Source organism: Rissa tridactyla, chromosome 2 (assembly GCF_028500815.1).
Source record: "Rissa tridactyla isolate bRisTri1 chromosome 2, bRisTri1.patW.cur.20221130, whole genome shotgun sequence".
Taxonomy (NCBI): domain Eukaryota; kingdom Metazoa; phylum Chordata; class Aves; order Charadriiformes; family Laridae; genus Rissa; species Rissa tridactyla.
In genome coordinates, this window is record NC_071467.1 from 80,473,609 (window position 1) to 80,493,611 (window position 20,003).

The 20,003-nt window shown below is 35.3% G+C and overlaps 1 protein-coding gene across 1 annotated transcript in view; it reads right to left on the reverse strand.

The window, feature by feature from the left end:
* DNAH5 (dynein axonemal heavy chain 5) overlaps positions 1–20,003 on the reverse strand; it is a 130,831-nt gene that overhangs the window by 21,144 nt on the left and 89,684 nt on the right. The window contains exons 54-65 of the mRNA XM_054191319.1: positions 18,147–18,300; positions 17,111–17,378; positions 16,286–16,517; positions 14,591–14,705; positions 14,156–14,332; positions 10,883–11,086; positions 9,266–9,445; positions 8,212–8,349; positions 7,487–7,622; positions 5,732–6,048; positions 4,382–4,537; positions 3,789–3,971 (exon numbers count right to left, since the gene is read on the reverse strand). Coding sequence (XP_054047294.1) covers positions 3,789–3,971; positions 4,382–4,537; positions 5,732–6,048; positions 7,487–7,622; positions 8,212–8,349; positions 9,266–9,445; positions 10,883–11,086; positions 14,156–14,332; positions 14,591–14,705; positions 16,286–16,517; positions 17,111–17,378; positions 18,147–18,300 — 2,260 coding nt within the window. The remainder of the gene's footprint in view (positions 1–3,788; positions 3,972–4,381; positions 4,538–5,731; positions 6,049–7,486; positions 7,623–8,211; positions 8,350–9,265; positions 9,446–10,882; positions 11,087–14,155; positions 14,333–14,590; positions 14,706–16,285; positions 16,518–17,110; positions 17,379–18,146; positions 18,301–20,003) is intronic.

Consider the following 20,003-nt stretch of genomic DNA (forward strand, 5'->3'; position numbering starts at 1 on the left):
TACATGATCTCTCCTATAGCCCTAGAGGAATTATGAACCTGAGAGACCTTAGCAAGGCTTAAGGAAAGGTTTTACTCCTCCAATTTGAGTAGCCTTCATTTATACAGATTTGCAACACTGTTACAACTTTTGAGATTGTTTTTTCGTTTTCCCACATTCTAAACTTGTGGTCTTCTCATTCCTACACTCTGCTAACATTCCTAAGTACTTCAAGAATTTAGTTCTTGTAAAGAAAATCCTTTTATCTTAAAAAGGAATTTTTTAAAAAATTATCTCATTATCAGATTTAGGTTCTTTTCTTGTCACTGTACAAAAAGTATATTGAAACATCATCATCATCCGGTAGAAAACACATATTTGAACTGTTGTCATAGAATAATGTAAATGTCACATAAACTTAGAAGATGTGCATACAGATTCAAGATTCTTACAAAAAATGATGAAAAAAGACAAGAAAACTACAGTTAACTCCATTTTAATCAACTGATGCCTAATGGAACTAAAGAAAAGTAGGTAGCAATTACAAAGCAAGACAAGCATTATGCAAGTTTGATGAAGTAGAAACAATTTTTAAAAGTCTAGCATTAAAAGAATGTTAGCATCCAATTAAATATACTAATTATGCTGAGAAATCATTCTGAGCCAAATTAAATTTCATGTTTTGCTGAGTTCAATTTAAGAGGTTAAACATATTCTAGAGTGCAATGCATTTAAAAAACAGAAAGCTAAGTTTTCCTCATAAGAAGAGCCTGAGAAACAAGTTGGAAACAGAATGACCGAACTAAAGCAAGTGAAGTAACCTTAGATGAAAACCTTAGTGAAAAAGCTATCTATTAAGCTTTTAAAATACGTTTTGCAGATCAGGAAGAGTACACAGTTGAAAGTATTCTGCATGTCTTCAAAAATTTCCAGTCATAACATCAAGGATGTAAAAAAACAAAGACAAGTTACCATATACATAAATTCCAGGAATTTGCACCAGAGGCTATTTCAAAACCAGCTTTATGGAACTGCTTTCATAAGCTGATGTCATTTTGCAGGCTGCCATAAAGAATGCTAGATCTTGTTAATATTCATAGAATCTTCATGGTTGGAAAGGACCTTTGAGATCATCGATTCCAACCATACTCCTACAAAAACCCCCTACAATCTCTGTCACTAGAGCACGCCCTGAAGTGCCACATCTACATGTTTCTTAAATACCTCTAGGGATGGTGACTCAACCACCTCCCTGGGCAGGCTGTTCCAGTGCTGCTACATAACTTAAAACATTCTGTCACAAAATGATTCACAAGTGCAAGAATTTGCATCAACTTCCTTACAAAACTCGAGCCTTTCTCCACCAGAAATCTTGAAATATGAATATGAAAATTCAAAAAGTCATAAATAGTTTCTGTGTATTATAAGTTCACTACTAATCTGACATATCTATTTCTACAACACTAAATAAGCAATTTTTTTGTCAAATTACATAACAGCCAATGTAGCAAAACAATCATATCATTAAAACAGTATGAGTTATACTACATTCAGACATACATCAAGTCTCTCAAATCCAATAATTCCAAGAAATAGAATAGAATTAAAATTATACAGATATACCAGTTACCCTTTGACCTTCTCGTGCTTAGCTCACGTCTTGCAAATTGGTTTAACATTCTGGTGGAAAAGAAGAAATCAGTACCAGTATTCTTATCAGTAAAAAAATCAATTCTTTTAGATGTATGCCACACAGATTCTACCAATGGGCATACCAGACAACACAGGAACAGAAAGTCAGACTTTGCAAAATCTTTAAATGATGTGCTGTAAACCCTCCTTTTCCTCACTGCAAGTCTAAATCTCATTCATTCTAAGTGCAGAACCGTATTAGAGACAGTGGAATGGCAAGAAGGATATAAATGTACATACAAACCTTGAAGAACACTAACCTCAGGCAAATAATCTCTCTTTGGGAGCAGAAGTTCCACACATACATTCTAACACTGGATAGCACCAAGCAGTCATACTACTCAAATCATTTGGTAAACTGTATCACAGTTAAGTAATTCCACCACCTCCCTACCAAAGACTACAAGAGGATAGCAAGTATCCACACACTTAAGAGAGAAATTCAGAGAGATGCATAATTAGATATCATAGGGGAAAAAAAGGTTTTGGATGGTGGGATATGTCTTAATTGACTCTTCAGGAAACTTTGAACCACAGGGTGCAAGAACAGAGGCCAATCAAACTGAAAAGTGGTAAGTATATTCTATGAAAATCCCCCTGCCTGTTAAGTGGCCCACTTGTCATTTATCTGGAAGAACTATCCCCAGATGTTCTCAAGCAAAGCAGTAGTGAGTACACCACTCCAAGAAGCTGGTCCAGAGATCTCAGTATGTCCACCCATTAGACATTCCCAGGTAGTGGCAAAGATACCATAGAATAATTTGTTTGGAAGGGACCCCCATAAATGCACTAGTTCAATCCCCTGCTCAAAGCAGGTCTAAATAGGTCAGTTGCTCAGGGCCATGCCCAGTTTAGTCTTGAAGTCCTCCAAGAATGGAGATTCTGCAACATCCCTGAGTAATCTGTTCCTGGTTTTGACCACTCTCAATTTAATTATTTTCTTCCTAATATCTAATTAGAATTTCCCATGTTCCAACTTGAATCCACGACTTCTCAGTCCATTTCTTTGCACCTCTGAGGAAAATTAAGCTCCTGTCTTTTCTGTGTTCTCCAAGCAGGGATACAGAAACTGTGACGACTGGAGGAATTTGCTGATAAAATGACTGTTATCTTGAGGAATGTACTGTATTGCAGAAGTGACGTTTGGCATAAGGCTTTGTGAATACACACATCATAGTGTGTTTCAGAAAGACCATGATAATTCCATTACATAGTGGGTTGACAAGCTGTCACTGGTTGAAGTGAAGCTGATGGTGCAATGGAGCTGTCTGACAAAATATAAGCCTTCATAGAACGAGTATGATTTCTGTCATGAGATCCATGGACTGATCAGGAATGAAATGCAACTATTTGACACTAACAAGATGACTGAGGCCATTAAGAAGGAACATTTCACATTGAGGGGAGTTAGGGGAGGAGGACGGGAGGACCTCAGCAGATGCCACAATAAGGGAAAATACACATTCCTCTCTAGTGAAGGTAAACTGGAACTATTGACAAAATCTTAGTAAATACACAGTCATAGATGCAGAGAGTCTCATTTGACTTCAAATATTGCCTGACCAGGGTGTCCAATAGTTCAAAAGATACCAACCAACCTCCCTCCAGAACTGCTGGTGGAATATTTATTGGGATTGTCATCCTGAACTTGGACTTCCTCAACTAATACATCTGCAATGTCAAAATAGGTTGTTAGCCCATTTCCCCTTGAAGCGAAGCAAGGAAGTAACTACATCTGAACCCTTTGCACCAGGTTATGTTGCCATGAGCTCCACAGTGTGTAGACAGAAGAACATCAGTTTTTATTCAAGGCCCTTTTCCTTTTCACGGGCATTCTCATGCGGTTATAACTCATTGAGGCAGGAAAAATAAGGCGAGTATGGTACAGTTGCGATAATAAAGACAAATAGAAACTTCTACTTGAATGAGTCCATTTCTTCTATGCCAGCTTTTAAACCATCATAAATAGGTTATATTAAGAATAACCTCAATAGAGAGAGCCAGAAAGTTACCCTGCAATATGGGAATAGAGAGTAATAAATTAAAATTAAAGGAAAACCTTCTACAGGTAACTGCGAGACGTATAGCCAGAAAAAAGATACAACCAATTCTTTTACCTGTTTCTCTGTGAGAATGACTCTGCCTAGGAGTTGATTTTCAAGACCTTTCATGGTCACAGTAAAGTCAATGATGGAGGTTCGAGCACTAATTTCAGGAGAGTAACCTGGATTTGGCAGTTTTGTAGTAATGTAAAGTCTGAAGCCATTCATAACATCTACTTCCTTATCACCAACCTTCACCTTAAGAAAAGCATTAAAAAGAAGTTTTGAGATATCAAGAACCAGTACACTCTTTCAGTGGAAACAAAGGTTACATTTTTCTGTTCAAAGGTGTAAAAATCCAGCTTTAAATTATATGATTGATGCAAATAATTTGTTGAGAATATTTATGGAACAGTTTAAATGACGCATTCACAGATTATTTCATTTTTAAAAATTGTCATAAGCAAAGTGATATGGAACTCTATAGGTTAAATATATTAACGATCTGTGATCTTACGCTTAAACTCTACTTTTTTTGGTATTAGCATTAACCAAATTTAAACATGAGTTTAATCTTTTATAGTCATATACATATTAGGAGTTACTTTGTTTAGGACGAGGGGATGGGGGGCTGTTTCCACTTGTTTGCTCATTTGTTTTATTTTTACCTTGTTGGCTGAACCTATTTTAATGAAGTTTCTTTCCAGAACATTATCAAGTGCTGGGTCAAGTTCTTCTCCAATATCTTCTATCAAAAGAGGTCTTCCCAAAGAAAGGCTGTCTTCTAAGTGATTTCGAAAATACTTGTGATTCAAAGAAGTGATCTAAAAATACAATCATGGACCTATATATTATGTTATGCCACTTACCAAGTTTTTTGTTTGTTTTATATTTATAAATTATTTAATTTTATTTAAATTACTGACAAAAACAATGATCCTATGGTTGGACTAGGATTAAGGCAAAGATTGTGACCACAAGAAAAGGTAGCATCAGTGTACCATATTCTCAGATCTCATTGAAGACAAACTTCTCTTGTTCAAAGCAACACTGAGCACCTGAAGTTTTGATATCCTATGATCACAGGAGCCTTTTATCACCTTCAATGTTATCTTGGATAACATCCCCAAGTCAAACTGTGGCAAGGCTAGGGCCCTTCTCCCCCGCCCCAAAAAATAGGGGGTTATATTGAACAAGCCATTAAACAGTCTTTGCTTTAAAAAGTAGTCCTCAGTAAAACTGTGATTAATTTTCAACATGTACACAAAGCACATGCAGCTTAGTTTGTTTATAACTCCATAGTTAAAATCTAATAATCATTCTTAACATAACTAGCTAGGCAACCATTAAAGGGTTCCGCACAGAGATAACAATAAACATGAATTAATGTAGTTTCCTAATAATACTCTCAGAGCCACTCTATTATCCTTCAAACGACTCTTCATCATTTTCAGGAATATCTTTTAAAATAGCTGGTTTGTTGGTGTAATCATAATTATAGCAAGCAAGGACTTTGTCATATTTTCACATTTGCATTGAATTGGTGTATCTTGCCTCAGACTGTATGTTGTTGCAATATTGTCTTCCCTGTATATTTGCAATAATTTCTGATTAAAAGATGATAAAAATATCATGATGTGAATCTTCATTTTTAAAAATTTATATGAACTTGTATTAATCACTTATTTGGGGTTTTTTTTCTAATGCTTATAGTATTCTGCAAAGATGCTTCAGCCCTTATCAGACATTACTCGTTCAGCCTATTTTCCAACATTTTATGTTTCATTAAAATAAATTCATTTAAAAAATTGAGTCACTGGTACTAATAAGCTTCAAAAGTACACTTTCATATCTAGTCAAATCTCAAATCTACCAAAATATATCTGAAATGTCCTTTATATCCAGACTAGGCATTTTATATAAAAGGAATTTTTTAAGTATTACTTGAATCACTGAATTGTACTGTTTTCTGAGCTAAGAGTTTCTAGGGATTATGAAAACACCAGCTTTCCTATTACCTGAAGTTCATTTCTGCTTTCCTTATTTTTGATCCAAATTTTACCCTGTGCCTGTGGATCAATTAACAAAGGATAACGAGATGCTTTAGTGACAATGATTCCATTCTGTATGGATAAATCATCATTTGGTAATCCTTGCAGGTTCCATTCACTGATGGTTGGAGCATCAGTCAGCATTTCTATGAGGTTCAAGTTGTTACCAAAGGGGATTTTCCGGCTTTTCATTTCTTTTTGCCAGTCATTTAATAGCAGACTGCGGAACTCTTGGTTAAAAGGACCAGAATAGGACAAAAAAGCTGTAGCCAAGAGTACATCACCTTAAAGAGAAAAAGGAAAAAGAGACAGCAAAACATTACAGCTTTGCCAATTCCATCCATGAATGAGCTGCTTTCTTCTCTAGTTGTTACATGGTTTGCCTGGTAACTGGAGAACACACTTCGACCCATAAAGAAAACAAATCAGCCTTTTCCCCAAGGCTTAAAACAACGCTACGTTTCAGGAGATGCCACATTTACTTTATCCTTTCAATGCAACTGTAGGAATCAAGAGACGGGCATTTGGCAGCCAGCCAAGGTCAACCCAACGCACACATATAACACTATTCCAAACACCAGATCCTGCACAAGCAGGACATGGCAGAATAAGCTTAATTAAACTTCCAATTCCGTCATTCCCTTGCACAATTTTGAGAACAGGCTTAATCAATATTTTGGGGGGAGAAAAGAACCTTTATTTAGGAGTACTAATTAAGTACAAATTAATTGCAATTATTACTACTAGTAATAAAAAATTATTATGGAGGTATTAAGTGTGACAACTTTTAATGTTCTGGTCAGCTTCAAAACTGCCCCCCTAAGTTTCATGACACCGTAGTTTGGGGTGGGTTTTTTTTGTACCTCTGAAGTAAGAATGCAGGATTCATTTGAAGAAGATACTATACTTTTATACTGAGCACTAATATTTTTTAGATTTTTTCAAGTTATCTATAAAAAAAAACCCACGATGAGTGTGTGGGGAAAGTATCCTGTATTTTAAATAAGTTGGTAACACACATATACATATTATACCAGCAAATAAAATACAACCTATCTACTATAATACAAACTATACGACAATATCTGCTTTTTACAGCATTTCAAGGCAAAAGTCAGAGAAGAAACTTCAGACCACAGTAAAGGACAAGATAAATTTAATCTACTTGATCTAACTAATAAATTAATTCTTTATTACAAAGTACTTTAGTTTCCAAGTGCCTATTTATAAAATTGAAATGAACTTCTAAGAAACAAAAGTTTTATGAGCATTAGTAACTGAATTCAAAAATATTGATTTCTACATATAAATGTCAGCGCCTGAATATTGGTCTTCCTCTCCTCCATGCATATTCTCAGTTACAGTCATTTTATTGGCACTTGGTAATGTATCACTCTCTTTGGACTGCTGCCTACAAACATCAGTCAAGTTAAAACATCAGTGTCCCAAATATGCACTGCATGTTATACACATCAAGTAAAAGGCCATGCACAGCATACAGAGTCATTGTACTTTTTTTTTAAATATGAACTTTAGTCTCATATTGTATTTTTTTACCTTGCAGTGCTTTAGCAAGAAAATTAGTAACAATTACCCTCATTTTAGCAACAGGGAAGCTGAGCTACAAAGTAAAAGTTTGAAATTTCAAGTGTTTTCAGTTTTGCTACCCATTACAACTCAAGTGACTAACTTCCAAATTCAAGGGTGTGGGCAAAAGCTTACCAACTAGCCTCTTGGTTTGCACTGTAAATTCTTTACTCTGCTCCGTCCACCTCTCTTTTTCACCTGCTAAACCAGTTATAAGAATTGAGGCAGTTTGCATTTTATGACGGCAACGGTCAGCATCTTCAAGCAAAGTCTACAGACAACCATACACCAAGAAATATGGTTTAGAGTCAAGTATCTGATAGGCCAGAAAAATCTCTATATCTTATTAAACTAGTAGTTAACAGTGTAAAAATATATTCTCAAACATTTATATCACTGTGCAGAGGAGGGAAAGTGGGATGGAAAAAATACATCTTGACAATCTATCAACATCTGTCGTTAATGTTACTTAATTTTCTAATATTTCTGTTCTTAAATTTCATGGTGGCATGTATGTTAAATGACATGCAAAATGCCTGGTATCTATTAACTCTGTGGAATTCTGCCCAGAATTTCAAATACATTATACACAGATAACATACATTAATGAAACTTGATGTTACAGTAGTAGCCACTAAACAAATAATACGAATAAAATAGTTATTGAGGAGGTAGGAGGAAGGGGCGGAGAGGATCAGTGGCAAAGGAAAGAGGTGGGATCCAAAGAGGCAGGATCCAAATACCTATCTCTTATCCTCTGTTAATCAACATCCTTTTCCAGCAATATTAATGAAATTGAGAGAATGCATTAAGCTTTCCTTAAACTAAGAGTGGCAACTTTTCTGTAAAGAGCAGTTCACCTGTTTTTCTCTCATTGCTTTTTCATACTCTGCCTGCACAATATCTAATTCTTCTTGCTTGGCACCCAGTTCTTCTTGAGCTTTCTGCAGATCCAGCATAGCAGTGGTTAGACGATTCTCCTGGATTGCTAAATTAGCCTATGAAGCATGCAAATATAAAAGTGTATTCATACATACAACATCTCAAAGCATTTGCTATAATGTATCTCAAAGAGTTTTACCGTACTACATTTCACAACCAAGCTGCTGAGTGGAGATTTCATCATTCATCACTAAAACTTTTTATTTGAATTTTACAACAAACTAAATTCTTATGGCAGGTAGCTGCTGTTAAGCAGCAGGTCATTATTATCAAATTATCAATTATTAGAAAAACTTCTAGGAATACTGGCCATTTTCCATCTGACACAAAAGTTAGTCTGATCTGGCCAGCAAAAAAGACTGGTGCCACTAGAAGCCTATTCGATTTCTCTGATCAATATGCTTTGTCTAATGAAAGATACTACCTCCAACTACAAACCTTGCTTCCCTCTCGGTCATTCCTATTATAAATACAAACTATTCTATTTTAAAATCATCTTGTTCTTCCTGACTTTCATTCTTACCTTTTAACAACTATTTAGGCCTGTTTTTCGCTAAATAACACTGATGAACAGAGTGTCTGTACAGTCATCTTATGAACTGAGATCTGGAACATTAAAAGAACCAGAACTCAAGTTTTTTCCTGCTTAATTCTTAATTAAGGACAGCAATTGCTGTCCTTAATAGTGAGTTAAACTGGATGACAGCTGCTTCAACCCCATTCAGAAGGGGCCCAGAGGCACAAAACTGCACAATCTCTTTCATAATTTTGACAACTTACAAGTAGTAGTACAATTAAAATATATTTTACTGTAGAATTACTACTTTAAAGATAATAAATTCCTACAGAGGCATGCACCAGTCGGAATAAGGCAGCTGATGTTTGCAGATGATTAAATCCTCAAGTGCACACAGGTAGGGAGGAAAAGAAGCAAAGAGTGTTTGTGTGTCTCCCGCTGATTAATAGACTTACCTTTAAAGGTAATACTTCTTTGTTGATAGAAAAAAATACAGCCATAGCTTTGGTCCATGAGCAAAGGCCAGCAACATTCCCACATACTCTTTTAGCTGTCTCAATGTTGTAGTCCACCATTTCAAAATACGGGCTCAAAAGTTCTACTACTTCTTCATTAATTGTGTCCTTTTGAAATTGCTAAAAAAAAAAATGAGTGCAATATACATAATGTATGTAAGGTATGTAAACTACACACATACGTATTTCAGCACACACAGAATGCTACCAAGATCACAAATGTTATTTACAAACAGCTAATACGAAGTTCTCCGTCTCATGCATCTTTGAGATCTTGCTAAAGTCACTCTGTTCTATAGTCTTACAAAGTGGAAAAAAGTTTCCCTTTAATTATATTCTTCGTTATCTTACACTATCCATTACCATTACACCGCTAATTGTTGATACAAAATATCACTGATACCCTGCTTGAAATCTATTTTCTTTACGACTGAATAAGTAACGTAACTATCTTCAAAAATAAAAGGAAAAGCTTAGCTCTGGTTTGTAAACATACATTGTACAAGATGGTCCTTTCAAAGTGCAAGCCAGCTATCTTCTCCTTAAATTACCTTATCTCATTAGTGTAATGTATTTCAATTTTAAGAACTTATTTTGACCCCCCTCTTTTCTCCAGAAAACATCTCCATTTTTCATCCCCAAAAGCTCTCAATTTTCTCCCTCAAATTTATTTTGATTGTCAAATATTCTATATAAGTTTGGTCTTCTTAAAATATTTATTTACAAGGTATACTGAAAGTCCATCACTGATGAACTTGAAAAATATCTGTTTCCTGAAGCACAAATACGTTTATCTACGCACAAGCAATGAAATGTTCAAGCCCTTCAGTAAATTAAAAATCCTTATGAGGAGATGCAATGTGAATACTACATAAATGGCATCCATGGCACTACCAATCATACAAAGTTGGTCAAGCCTGCCATCTGTGATCTTCCGCTGAACCAGAGACAGATTAAGTAAACTTCTCAAAATGCAGAAATCAGCAATAATAACATCCAGTGGTGCAGGATAAGGTACAATTTATTCTGAGTAGATTAATCATAACATTATTAGTTTAAATTATGAACAGGGATTTATTGACCAGTTTACTCTTTCCCATTTCCCTAGACATATGCTATGGAGCTGAAAATCCCAAATTTAAAAAAAAATCTGATTTATACATCGTAATAATGAATTATTCTTTTGCAAGCCACTGCACAAGTTGCAATACTGAAAATTAATGAAAAGTTAAGTACCAGAAAAAAAGATGTTTTCTATCAGCTTTAATAAAACACATAAGTAATGGCTATTCAAACCAAATGCTTAAAGCTTTGAATCATTTGTCACTGAAAGTAACTTCATTGCCTTACTTAGAAAAAATTATAATTGATTTATGATCTAACTTTGCCAGAAGGATTCAAGTTTATTTCATTATGACATTTTTAAGGCCTTAACATTTCAGATCTATTGTGTGTCTGATTCCCCATGCACATCTGTTCTTCTACGAACACCAGAGAAAACACTGTCCCCCATTTTCCTAAATTAAAAAAATATCAAAAAGAAGGTTGCACAAGCACCTGTAGGTTCTGTAAGAAGTTCCCTGCTGTCATCAGTTTCAAAGATTCTTGCCATGATGGGATGGTACAGCACTTTTCCTGATCAATTTTCACATTGTTCACTTTTCGCTGGAAGAGCAGTAACACACAATCCATGATACGCATAATGAGGTGAGGAGGTCGACCCAGTGTGCGGACAGTGGCAATATCTGCAGGTTTTATTGTCTGTGAATTTAAAACAAAGGGTAAAGCAATTACTGTTACTGTTTACTTAATAAGACATAGAGCACAAGCTCACCAACAGTATTCATCCATTGGAGAAGAAAAAATTATTCACATTATTTTTGATTGAAAATAATTTTGCCTCTAAAAAGCATGAAGCTAGAAGGACCCTCCAACCAGATTTGCACTACTACCTCCTAGCAACTACCAGGAAACCTTAGTTAGGCCACCTCCACAGCAGCACCTAAAAGCTTAAAACTACCATGCGCATTTTTGACAAAACAAAGAGCAAAACAGATATGTCTTGAAATTTTACCTATTTTTTTTAAATGCAAACCTATTGACAGAAACTGAGTCTAGAAAGGAAAATACATTCTGTTGATATTTTAAGGTGAATTTAGGAAACCAGTGAGAAGGCCTGATACATATATAGATTTGCACCTTCTGATTCATCTTACTGGGAATGTTCCCATTGTAGAAGCAGGCCTGCGAGAAAAACAAATAAATTATAATAATGTATGAAAACCTAGGCCCTATTAAGTAAGGCCAAGTAAGCCTTAGGATGCAAATCTAATACTATAACTTGTAACTCTAGTGTACATCATGAATCAGAAAGGACTATCAGAAAAGTCTACTAAAGATGTTTCCTTAGAGAAGCACTGATTTGAGCAGTAGTACATACTGCACCACATAAAGAGCAAAAAACCACTGAACAATGGTAACTGCTGATGGTAGGCACACTCCTATACCACATGCAACTTGGATCAGAAGCTTTGTTAATTTACAGGCAATTTAATCAGTCGGAGTACATGACAGTGACAAACAGTAAGCAACAGGTTAATGCAGGTGGTATAATACCTTGCTTCTAGGATAGCACGTGCCTCACTGGGAATTCATAAAGGAAGATTTTAACTATTTGTGTTTATACTTCAGGAAAGGGATTGTAAATTATTGCAGATTATCCTGATCACCTTCCTTCCGCCTGCCTGTTGTTTCCCTTCGATTTTTGCTGCACATTGGGTTCAGCGCTCACCTGATAATTCAGCGGGGTTTTTTCAGATATACACGTGGAAACAGGGTTTCTTAGTGACTTTTGGGAAATTCAGCCTCGCCTTTTTTGCTACCATCCAAATTGTGGCAAAAGAGCAGTATTTAATTTCAATTTATTTATTTATTTACTTCTAGTTGTGCATTTAATATGCCATTTTAATTGCAGGGCAAGGGACAACTAAGTTTTATTGAACTTTGACAATTCTTACTCAAACTTTTAAAAATTAATCTCACTATAAGTTTAAAAATACTTATAAACTGTTCTGTACCTACCTTAACGTAGCATTTAGTTGTCCTAAAATACATAAAAAATTGAGTGAAATAACAAGCCATAGATTTTTTTTTTTTTTATCTGGGAAGTTACCTTTGAATTTATCAAATATTTTAATAGATATTTGTCTATAGTGCAAGCAGAAATCTGTTACAGGAGTCTCTAGCTGGAAATTTACAAATCTGTAATGATTATCAGATTCATTTTTTGAAAGATGCAGCCCTATACAGACTCATATAGAGAATTTTCTTGATTTAACGAGTTTCTGAGTGAATGAATGCATGCTGAGAATACAGATATGCATGCTGACAGGATTGCTTTTATTACAGTTTTCCTTTCCCCTTTAGCCAAAGGGGAAAGCAATTCATTATAGCAAATGCAAGAATTTCAAGATTAAGCCCAACTACCTTTTCCCATTGTGAAGTCTTACAATAACGCTAGTGTAGCTTTTCCTTAAAATCAGATTTTAATTTATTAGAATACAAAATTTCAGGAAGAGCAGTATTGTTTTGGTTTGGTAATTTTGGCCAAAACCAGAAAGTAAGCTGTAATAAGATGCAGGAGAGGACACAGGACACTGTTGCTCTTTTCGTACACTGCCCAGTTAGCATTTTGTTTATGCACTGGTCAGAATGCTTGCCCACCTCTGGATTTTATTCTTTTTTTGCCTTTCTCCTGTAGCTAAGTATCAGGATCTTATGGATCCAGACCTGCTCTCTTATTCCACTCTTATCAGCTGTCATGTCATCAGTTAGACATTCCTGCTCTGCCCTTCAAGAATCATGTCAGTCAGAGACTGTTAAGTACCTCTCCCTCAAAGCGAAGTCATACATTCAGAAGATCCATGAAAAGTTATTTATACTAGATTCTGAAGACTTTAATTTGAAGCAACATCATAATAGTCTTTAACCATCACAACTGTTGTCAGACTCTTAAGTGGAAAGGAAAACCTGTCAGTAAATCTACATAACAACATTTGAGGTTTATCTATCCTTCATTTTTTTCCTTCACTCTTTCTATTTCTTGAGATGCCAGCTCCCTGCTGGCCTCTAGTATTAGATTTACTTCAGATCCCACTACTGCTGCTCATGACAGAAATGCTTTGAGGGTCATTCTGTTATACAGTCAGCTAAACAGACATTAAAAAAAAAACTACGTGAGTTCAACAAAAATTAATCTTTTTTCATCACTAATGATGCATCACGTAAAGATATGGGCAGATCGCTATCACTCTATTAAAAAAGCTTTACAAAAAGAGCATGTTGAAAGACATGAAGTCCCATGGTGAATGCTAGAAATCTGGGTAACTCATAAGAAAAAAATTTTTTTTGAAGGTGGCAGAAAAGAGTGGATCAGCAAACTTATTCAAAATGCAATTCATTGGTGAAAACTTAAAATAAAACAGGAGGTTTAGCTTTGGATGGAATCATAACTGTTTTTACATGGAAGGCACTTCTTCACTCATTGCACACAATCTGTTTTATAACAGTATCAACAGTCATTTACTGGTCTAATATCAACCTACAGCACATCACATATCAACTATAGTTTCACATGAAAGGTAAAACTTGCCCTTCTCTGAAAAACTGGGTTTAGTACTCAGGTGGAAAAAGAAAAACAAAATTGAACTTAAAAATCCTGAAAACAGGTATATTTATTTGCACGCATTTCCTGTCAACTGATGAGTTATGCGATGCTCCTGCAATCTTATATAGCAGTAAAATAGGGTTATACATGGTCCACGTACTAACCTGTAAGGCTGCTTCTGCCTCTTCCAAAGCAGGCTTTGCGGCTTCCAACTTCTCTTCAGCAATGGCTTTGTCCACTGAGATACTGTCTACAATAGCTTGAGCTTTGTCTTTTACTTTCTGAACTTCACCCTTCACCTTCTCAGCAGCCTGTGCTTTTACAGTAACTTCTTTCAGTACCTAGAATGTGAGAAAATCCACATGCCAAATATTAAAGAAAACACCTAGTTGGAATGTGTTATTTTTTGTTGTAAAATTTTACCTGTTGAATTCCAGAACCAGAAAACTCAAACAAGATGACTTTCATCACTGCTATAATTTTCCAAGATCCCTTTTTTTCCAATGTAACTTCCTTTTACTTAATTAATCTTTTCAAAATAGAATAAATAAAAAGAGAAGAAAAATCAAACAGCAATACACTTTGAAGGCTGTACATACCATGTCAGCTTTTTCATTGGCAATTTGAAGTTCCTTTTCTTTTACCTCCAGCTCTCTGCTTAGAGCTGCCACTGACTCAGAGGCCTCCTTCAATTTTTCCAGTCCAGTATTCACTCTGGAGTTAAAAAGCAAAATAAGAAGCATGTAATTCTCTATGTAATTTACACTCCACTTCCCAAATAATTCCATTAACAGAATTAATCACATCAATCAGAACGAACACTAGCAAACGATGTTTTGCACTAAAAGTAAAACTTGTACAGGAACTTTCATACAAGTGTGTGATGTCTTCAAAATAAAGTGAACAATAAAGAATTACATGAAGAGAGTCTGTAGATCGAAATTTTACCCACTTCTAACTGAAATTATGCCTTTATTATTGCATAAAAATCCTATATGTTGGTTCCACATGTCACCATCTCTGTTGAACTCCAACCTGATACTTGTAAGGACTGAGTTCTATATAGCAGAAAGTATTTTGTCATCACTAGAATCCTAAGAAATATCTCAAATCAATATTTCTTGTTTGAAGAGGATATAAAAAAGGCTAAAAAAATCAAAATACTGAAATCAAGACCAACAAAAAGAGAGAAATAGAAAAATAGCATTGAGATAACACTTATCTCATTCAGCATTAAAATGCCCCTTCAACAGTGTTCTTTGTCTATCAAGAAGTCAGTCCTCATTTGGGACTTTTCAGACAAGTTTAAGTGGCCTCTACAGAGGCTGCTATTGCAAAGGCTAAACAGTTCTTGGACAGCTATAAAGAAATACAGAGAACACATAAAAAGTAACACCTGCCAAAGCAATTCAGACTACGCAAGGTGAAGTGAAACAAATTGACATGCATGAACTAATCTGGTACATTTGAGGTGTTGGGAGGTAAAAAACAGGACCAAACCTCTCTGTTTTACAAGTCTTCACCCATAACATAACTACAGATTTCTAACTCAATTTGGCTTTGAAGCCAAAGGATGTTTAAAAGTGAAATAAACTAGTTTGAGTCTTTTTTAAAGGCTTCCAGCTCTTTGTGCCAATCTTTCAAAATTGAGAAGACAGTTTTTCTTAAGGGTGATACCAATTGACATGCTAAATGCTAATTTTGCATTCTATTTGAGTATTTGTGACATGAAGATAAACCTGCAAATAGACAACATTAGTTTAATAAAGCATCCAAAAGAAGAACGAATGTATCAGAAACACTTTAATAATCTACAAGTAAAAAGCTCAGCAGCCTAAATTAGGTTCTATGATCACAAACCCAAAAATGCCAAGGGTATTTCTTACATGTTCGTATCAGAAGGATACAACTGTTTAGCAAAAAAACAGAAGTTGCTCTCTGGCAACTTAAATGCTATTGCGAGTATATTATGAAACTACATATAGATGTTTCCTTTCTCTCATTAAAAATACATAGGAATGATTTATATTCACCTTTTTTCCTACCACCTTGCTTTTTCATACATCACTACCCTTTTTTCCCCTCCAAAAATATATAGTCTTCAACTTATATGCCAAAAGCAACTATAATATTTGATCAAGTTACACCTTTACACAATTTAGGAAATTTAAAAAAAAACTTAAATAATCCTTTTGCTGTGCAGAGACAAGCCATGCATTGAAACTAAGTGTGTTAGAATATACCTATCTGGGGAAGAAAACTACAGAAAGACAGTAGTAAACTGAGCAGTTTACCTGTTTGCTAATGTCTGCACTTCGGCGCGCTTTTCTTTGTATGTGGTTTTATATCCTTGAATAAAGGACAGGTAGGATTTGGGAGTCACATGTGTAGAACGTCTGTATCTTTGAAAGTAATCAGAACACTTCTCTGCCACTCCATCCTGGAATGAGCCCATACACTGCACAATTTCCCTCTTTGTTTCAGCAGTACAGTCCATATCAAATGAGGACAGGAAGTGTTCAGATACTTAAGAAAGAAAGAAAAACATAAATGTAAGTAAATATTCAGGAAAACTTCTTAGCTTATAAACAAGGCAATATAAAACATGTCAGTGTGTATTATGTCACCTTTCCTGCAGCTTCTGAAACACCAGTTGTCTTTACCATCAGATTCTTAACACTATTCCACACTGCTCACTAAAAAGTATTGCAAGAATCTGGTATTCTTTCACCTCCAAGGTGTGCAACTCCTTTCTCTCTCTGAACCTGTGTAAATGCTAGCTACCAGTTATTGGGTAACCACAGCCTTCCCTGTATGCCTGATCACAGGCACAGTCACTAATAATTCCTTACTTTAGTAGTATTTTGCCTTCTTTACTAATGCCTTTAATCCATCTGCAAGGGGAATTTTTCTTCAAACTGTTTTCAAAGCCTTTCCTCTGTTAGAAATATTTCAACAGTTTAATACAGCAAGCTTTACAGAAGAAAACATCTATATCAAATTTTAGAACCAAATAAGTTTCTTTTGCTAGCGTGCTGGCAAAATTCAAAGCAATTAAAACAACTTCATGACCATTGATCAGAGAACGAAATATCTGCAAAGACAAAACCTACACCTACCTGCCACCAGAGCATCCTTAGGCCATCGGCTGAACCAATCTATAGTGCATCCAGAAATGAGAGCTGGGAATTTCAGGGCCCTATTTCGGAATTTTTCACCTACTGGTGAAAAGCAAAGAACCACATGAAGGTTCTGACGGACTCTGGTCATGAAGTAGTCATACAGAACCTCACTGGTTGGAGGTTTACGTGGATGTTCCTTTTTGAAGGTGGGTATGAGGTCACTAATGATGTCATCTACTTCATCACGTGCAAATAAATTTGACACCTTTGAGAAAAAGGAAATTTTTTTCATGCTTTATAAGATGACCCAAAATAGAGAATATAGTATAAGGTTCATTTAATACATAGCATTTCAGGAAGGGACATACACTTCAGAAACTGAAGTTATTAGGACGCACCCCACTTCTTTAAACTAGAAGTTTTACTGAACTCATTCCATTAAACACATTGAAATCTAACTTGCTCTAAAAGTAAAGCCCACTTTCCCATGTGAAAAACAAAGAATCCATGTACAAAGGCTTTGTTTTCTTCTCTTAATATTCTAATAAGTAGAAGAAATTACTCTGAAACACACCCCTGAATTAAAACAAACAAACAAACAAGAGCCATCCCATCCAGTCTGGACATAAATTTACCATACAAAAACTAGTTGTACATGAATTATTTAAATAATTAAATATTTAATTTAACAGACAATTTAAAAAAACTTCAGTGATGTTCCCCAAGTCTTTTTTTTTTTTTAAGCTATTTTCATGTCCCTGACAGCTTGTCAACACATTTAAAAGGGTATGACTTAGGCAATTTGTCTGTATGGAATGATGATGCTCATTCTTAATTTTACAATAGCTTTGTCTCACTATAACCTAGTATAATGGATTTTTTCCATTCTTTATAATACTGTAATGATAAAAAGCACTTGAGTTTTAGTTTGTGGACGTGTGCCCTGTGACATATATTGAACTAAATTTGGTTATTTTGCTTCAGAATTATAAAGTTTAAAAAGCAGAAAAACGATGATGAGAAGGCATCTTACCTCTCCTGATGATAAAACATTGTTCAGGTACTCCAAGAAAGACTCATCTTTGATCTCATTGTCTGTAAAAAGAAAACAGATGCCTTTGCCTTGCAGTCCTGCTGTTCTGTACAAGAGTTTCAGATCTTCCATCAAGTTTAAAGTGTTGTACGATCTACAAAAAATGACAGTTGTACTAATATTCATTCTTTTTAAAACAGGCTTCCAGTTAAAAGAAAAAGAGCAAGCAAATTTAAGTAAGAAACAATCTCTTGGAATTTAAGGGAAAGAGGTGTCAAAGTCCAGCAATTTTCACTTAGATTAGGAGGAAAGACATAGCTCATTTCAAAGTCTCACATTAAATACCTAATCTATTCTTCTCTTGCCTGTTCTCTTTTTCACCCCCCACATGAATAAAAAAAATTTTAAAACTACAACCCAAACCCACCAAAAAAGCAAAATAAAATCCAACAAAACAACCCCAAATCTGAAGTCTTATCATTTATTTATCTTTTACTAGAAAAAGTGAAAAGACAGGCAGGTGCTGTCTCACAGGATTTTGCCATGTGCTGAGTGCAATAAGATACTTCAGATTTTATTAACTAATTAAAAAAATAAAACTAGTTGGCCCTTCTGGTGAAAGTCATCACCAATGGTGGCACACTCACAGTTTTACAAGAAGGAAGGAGAGCAGCAGCAAAATAAGGCATTAAAAAACATAGAAATTATTCGACAAGGTGTGGTGGGTTGACCTTGGTGCCCACGTAGTTGTTTGCTCTCACATATTCTCACTCCTCTCTTCCAGCTGCTGTTGCACAGCAGGTTTTTTCCCCTTCTTAAATATGTTATCACAGAGGTGCTACCACCATTGCTGAGTGGCTCAGCCTTGGGCAGCTGCGTGTCCACCTTGGAGCCGACTGGCACAGGCTTTATCAGATATGGGGGAAGCTTCTAGCAGCTTCTCACAGAAGCCACCTCTCAGGAAATAAATACATTGGGTTTATAATTTTTTTCTTGATGATGAAGATAATTTTTTGCATTTCAGCAAAAATGATCATAATCAGCAAGATAAGGTTCCATACATGTGTTTATAAATAAGACATTTCAAAAGCAAAGACATCACTAAAATTAGAAATGGACACAGAGAAGACACAAATATTCTATGCCCTTTTATTTCAGCTGCAGGGAGAAATAATGACTGGAAGTTATTCCATTAATTACTCAAAATTAGACAAAAATACTGATCTGAAAAAAATACTTTCAATTATACGCATTGAGTTAGCAATATCACACTTCTGCACTTGCTTGTTGACCCACTTGGAGAACTCCCAAGGGGTTTGTAAGGCAGGACTGTGTTTTATCAGAATCTTTGATGAGTCTGTCCTATAACCATGTTTATTCAAATCTTCACTCAGTCTATTCTTCATGATAGTTTCTTTAATTCATCTGGTGCATACATCAGGTTTACAAGCCTTCAGATGTAAGGATTCCCCAGATCTTTCCTGGACTTTTGTTTTCATTGGCTTTATATAGGTCTTCTTATGATTCTCAGCTGCCACGCAACTTTAAGTGGGAAGCTGCACACCGTTTTTTAACTCAATAGTTCACACTCCAGTGGCTTCATAATTCCTTGTGAATCACATCCAGCAATTTATTACTGCTTGTTTTGTCAACTGTACTGTAATATCTCATGAAGTAATTTCTATTTCAAATAGATCCTCTGATGAGATCCTCACCAAGAGTCATTCCCACATGTGAATCTACAATTTCTTCTGCAGCCAACACAGTTGCAACAGAATTAAAATAATTTAGTTTCTCTACAATGACATCTTATTTGAGTGCTGAAAATATTTCCTGATCATTGACTTGTCCTACAGA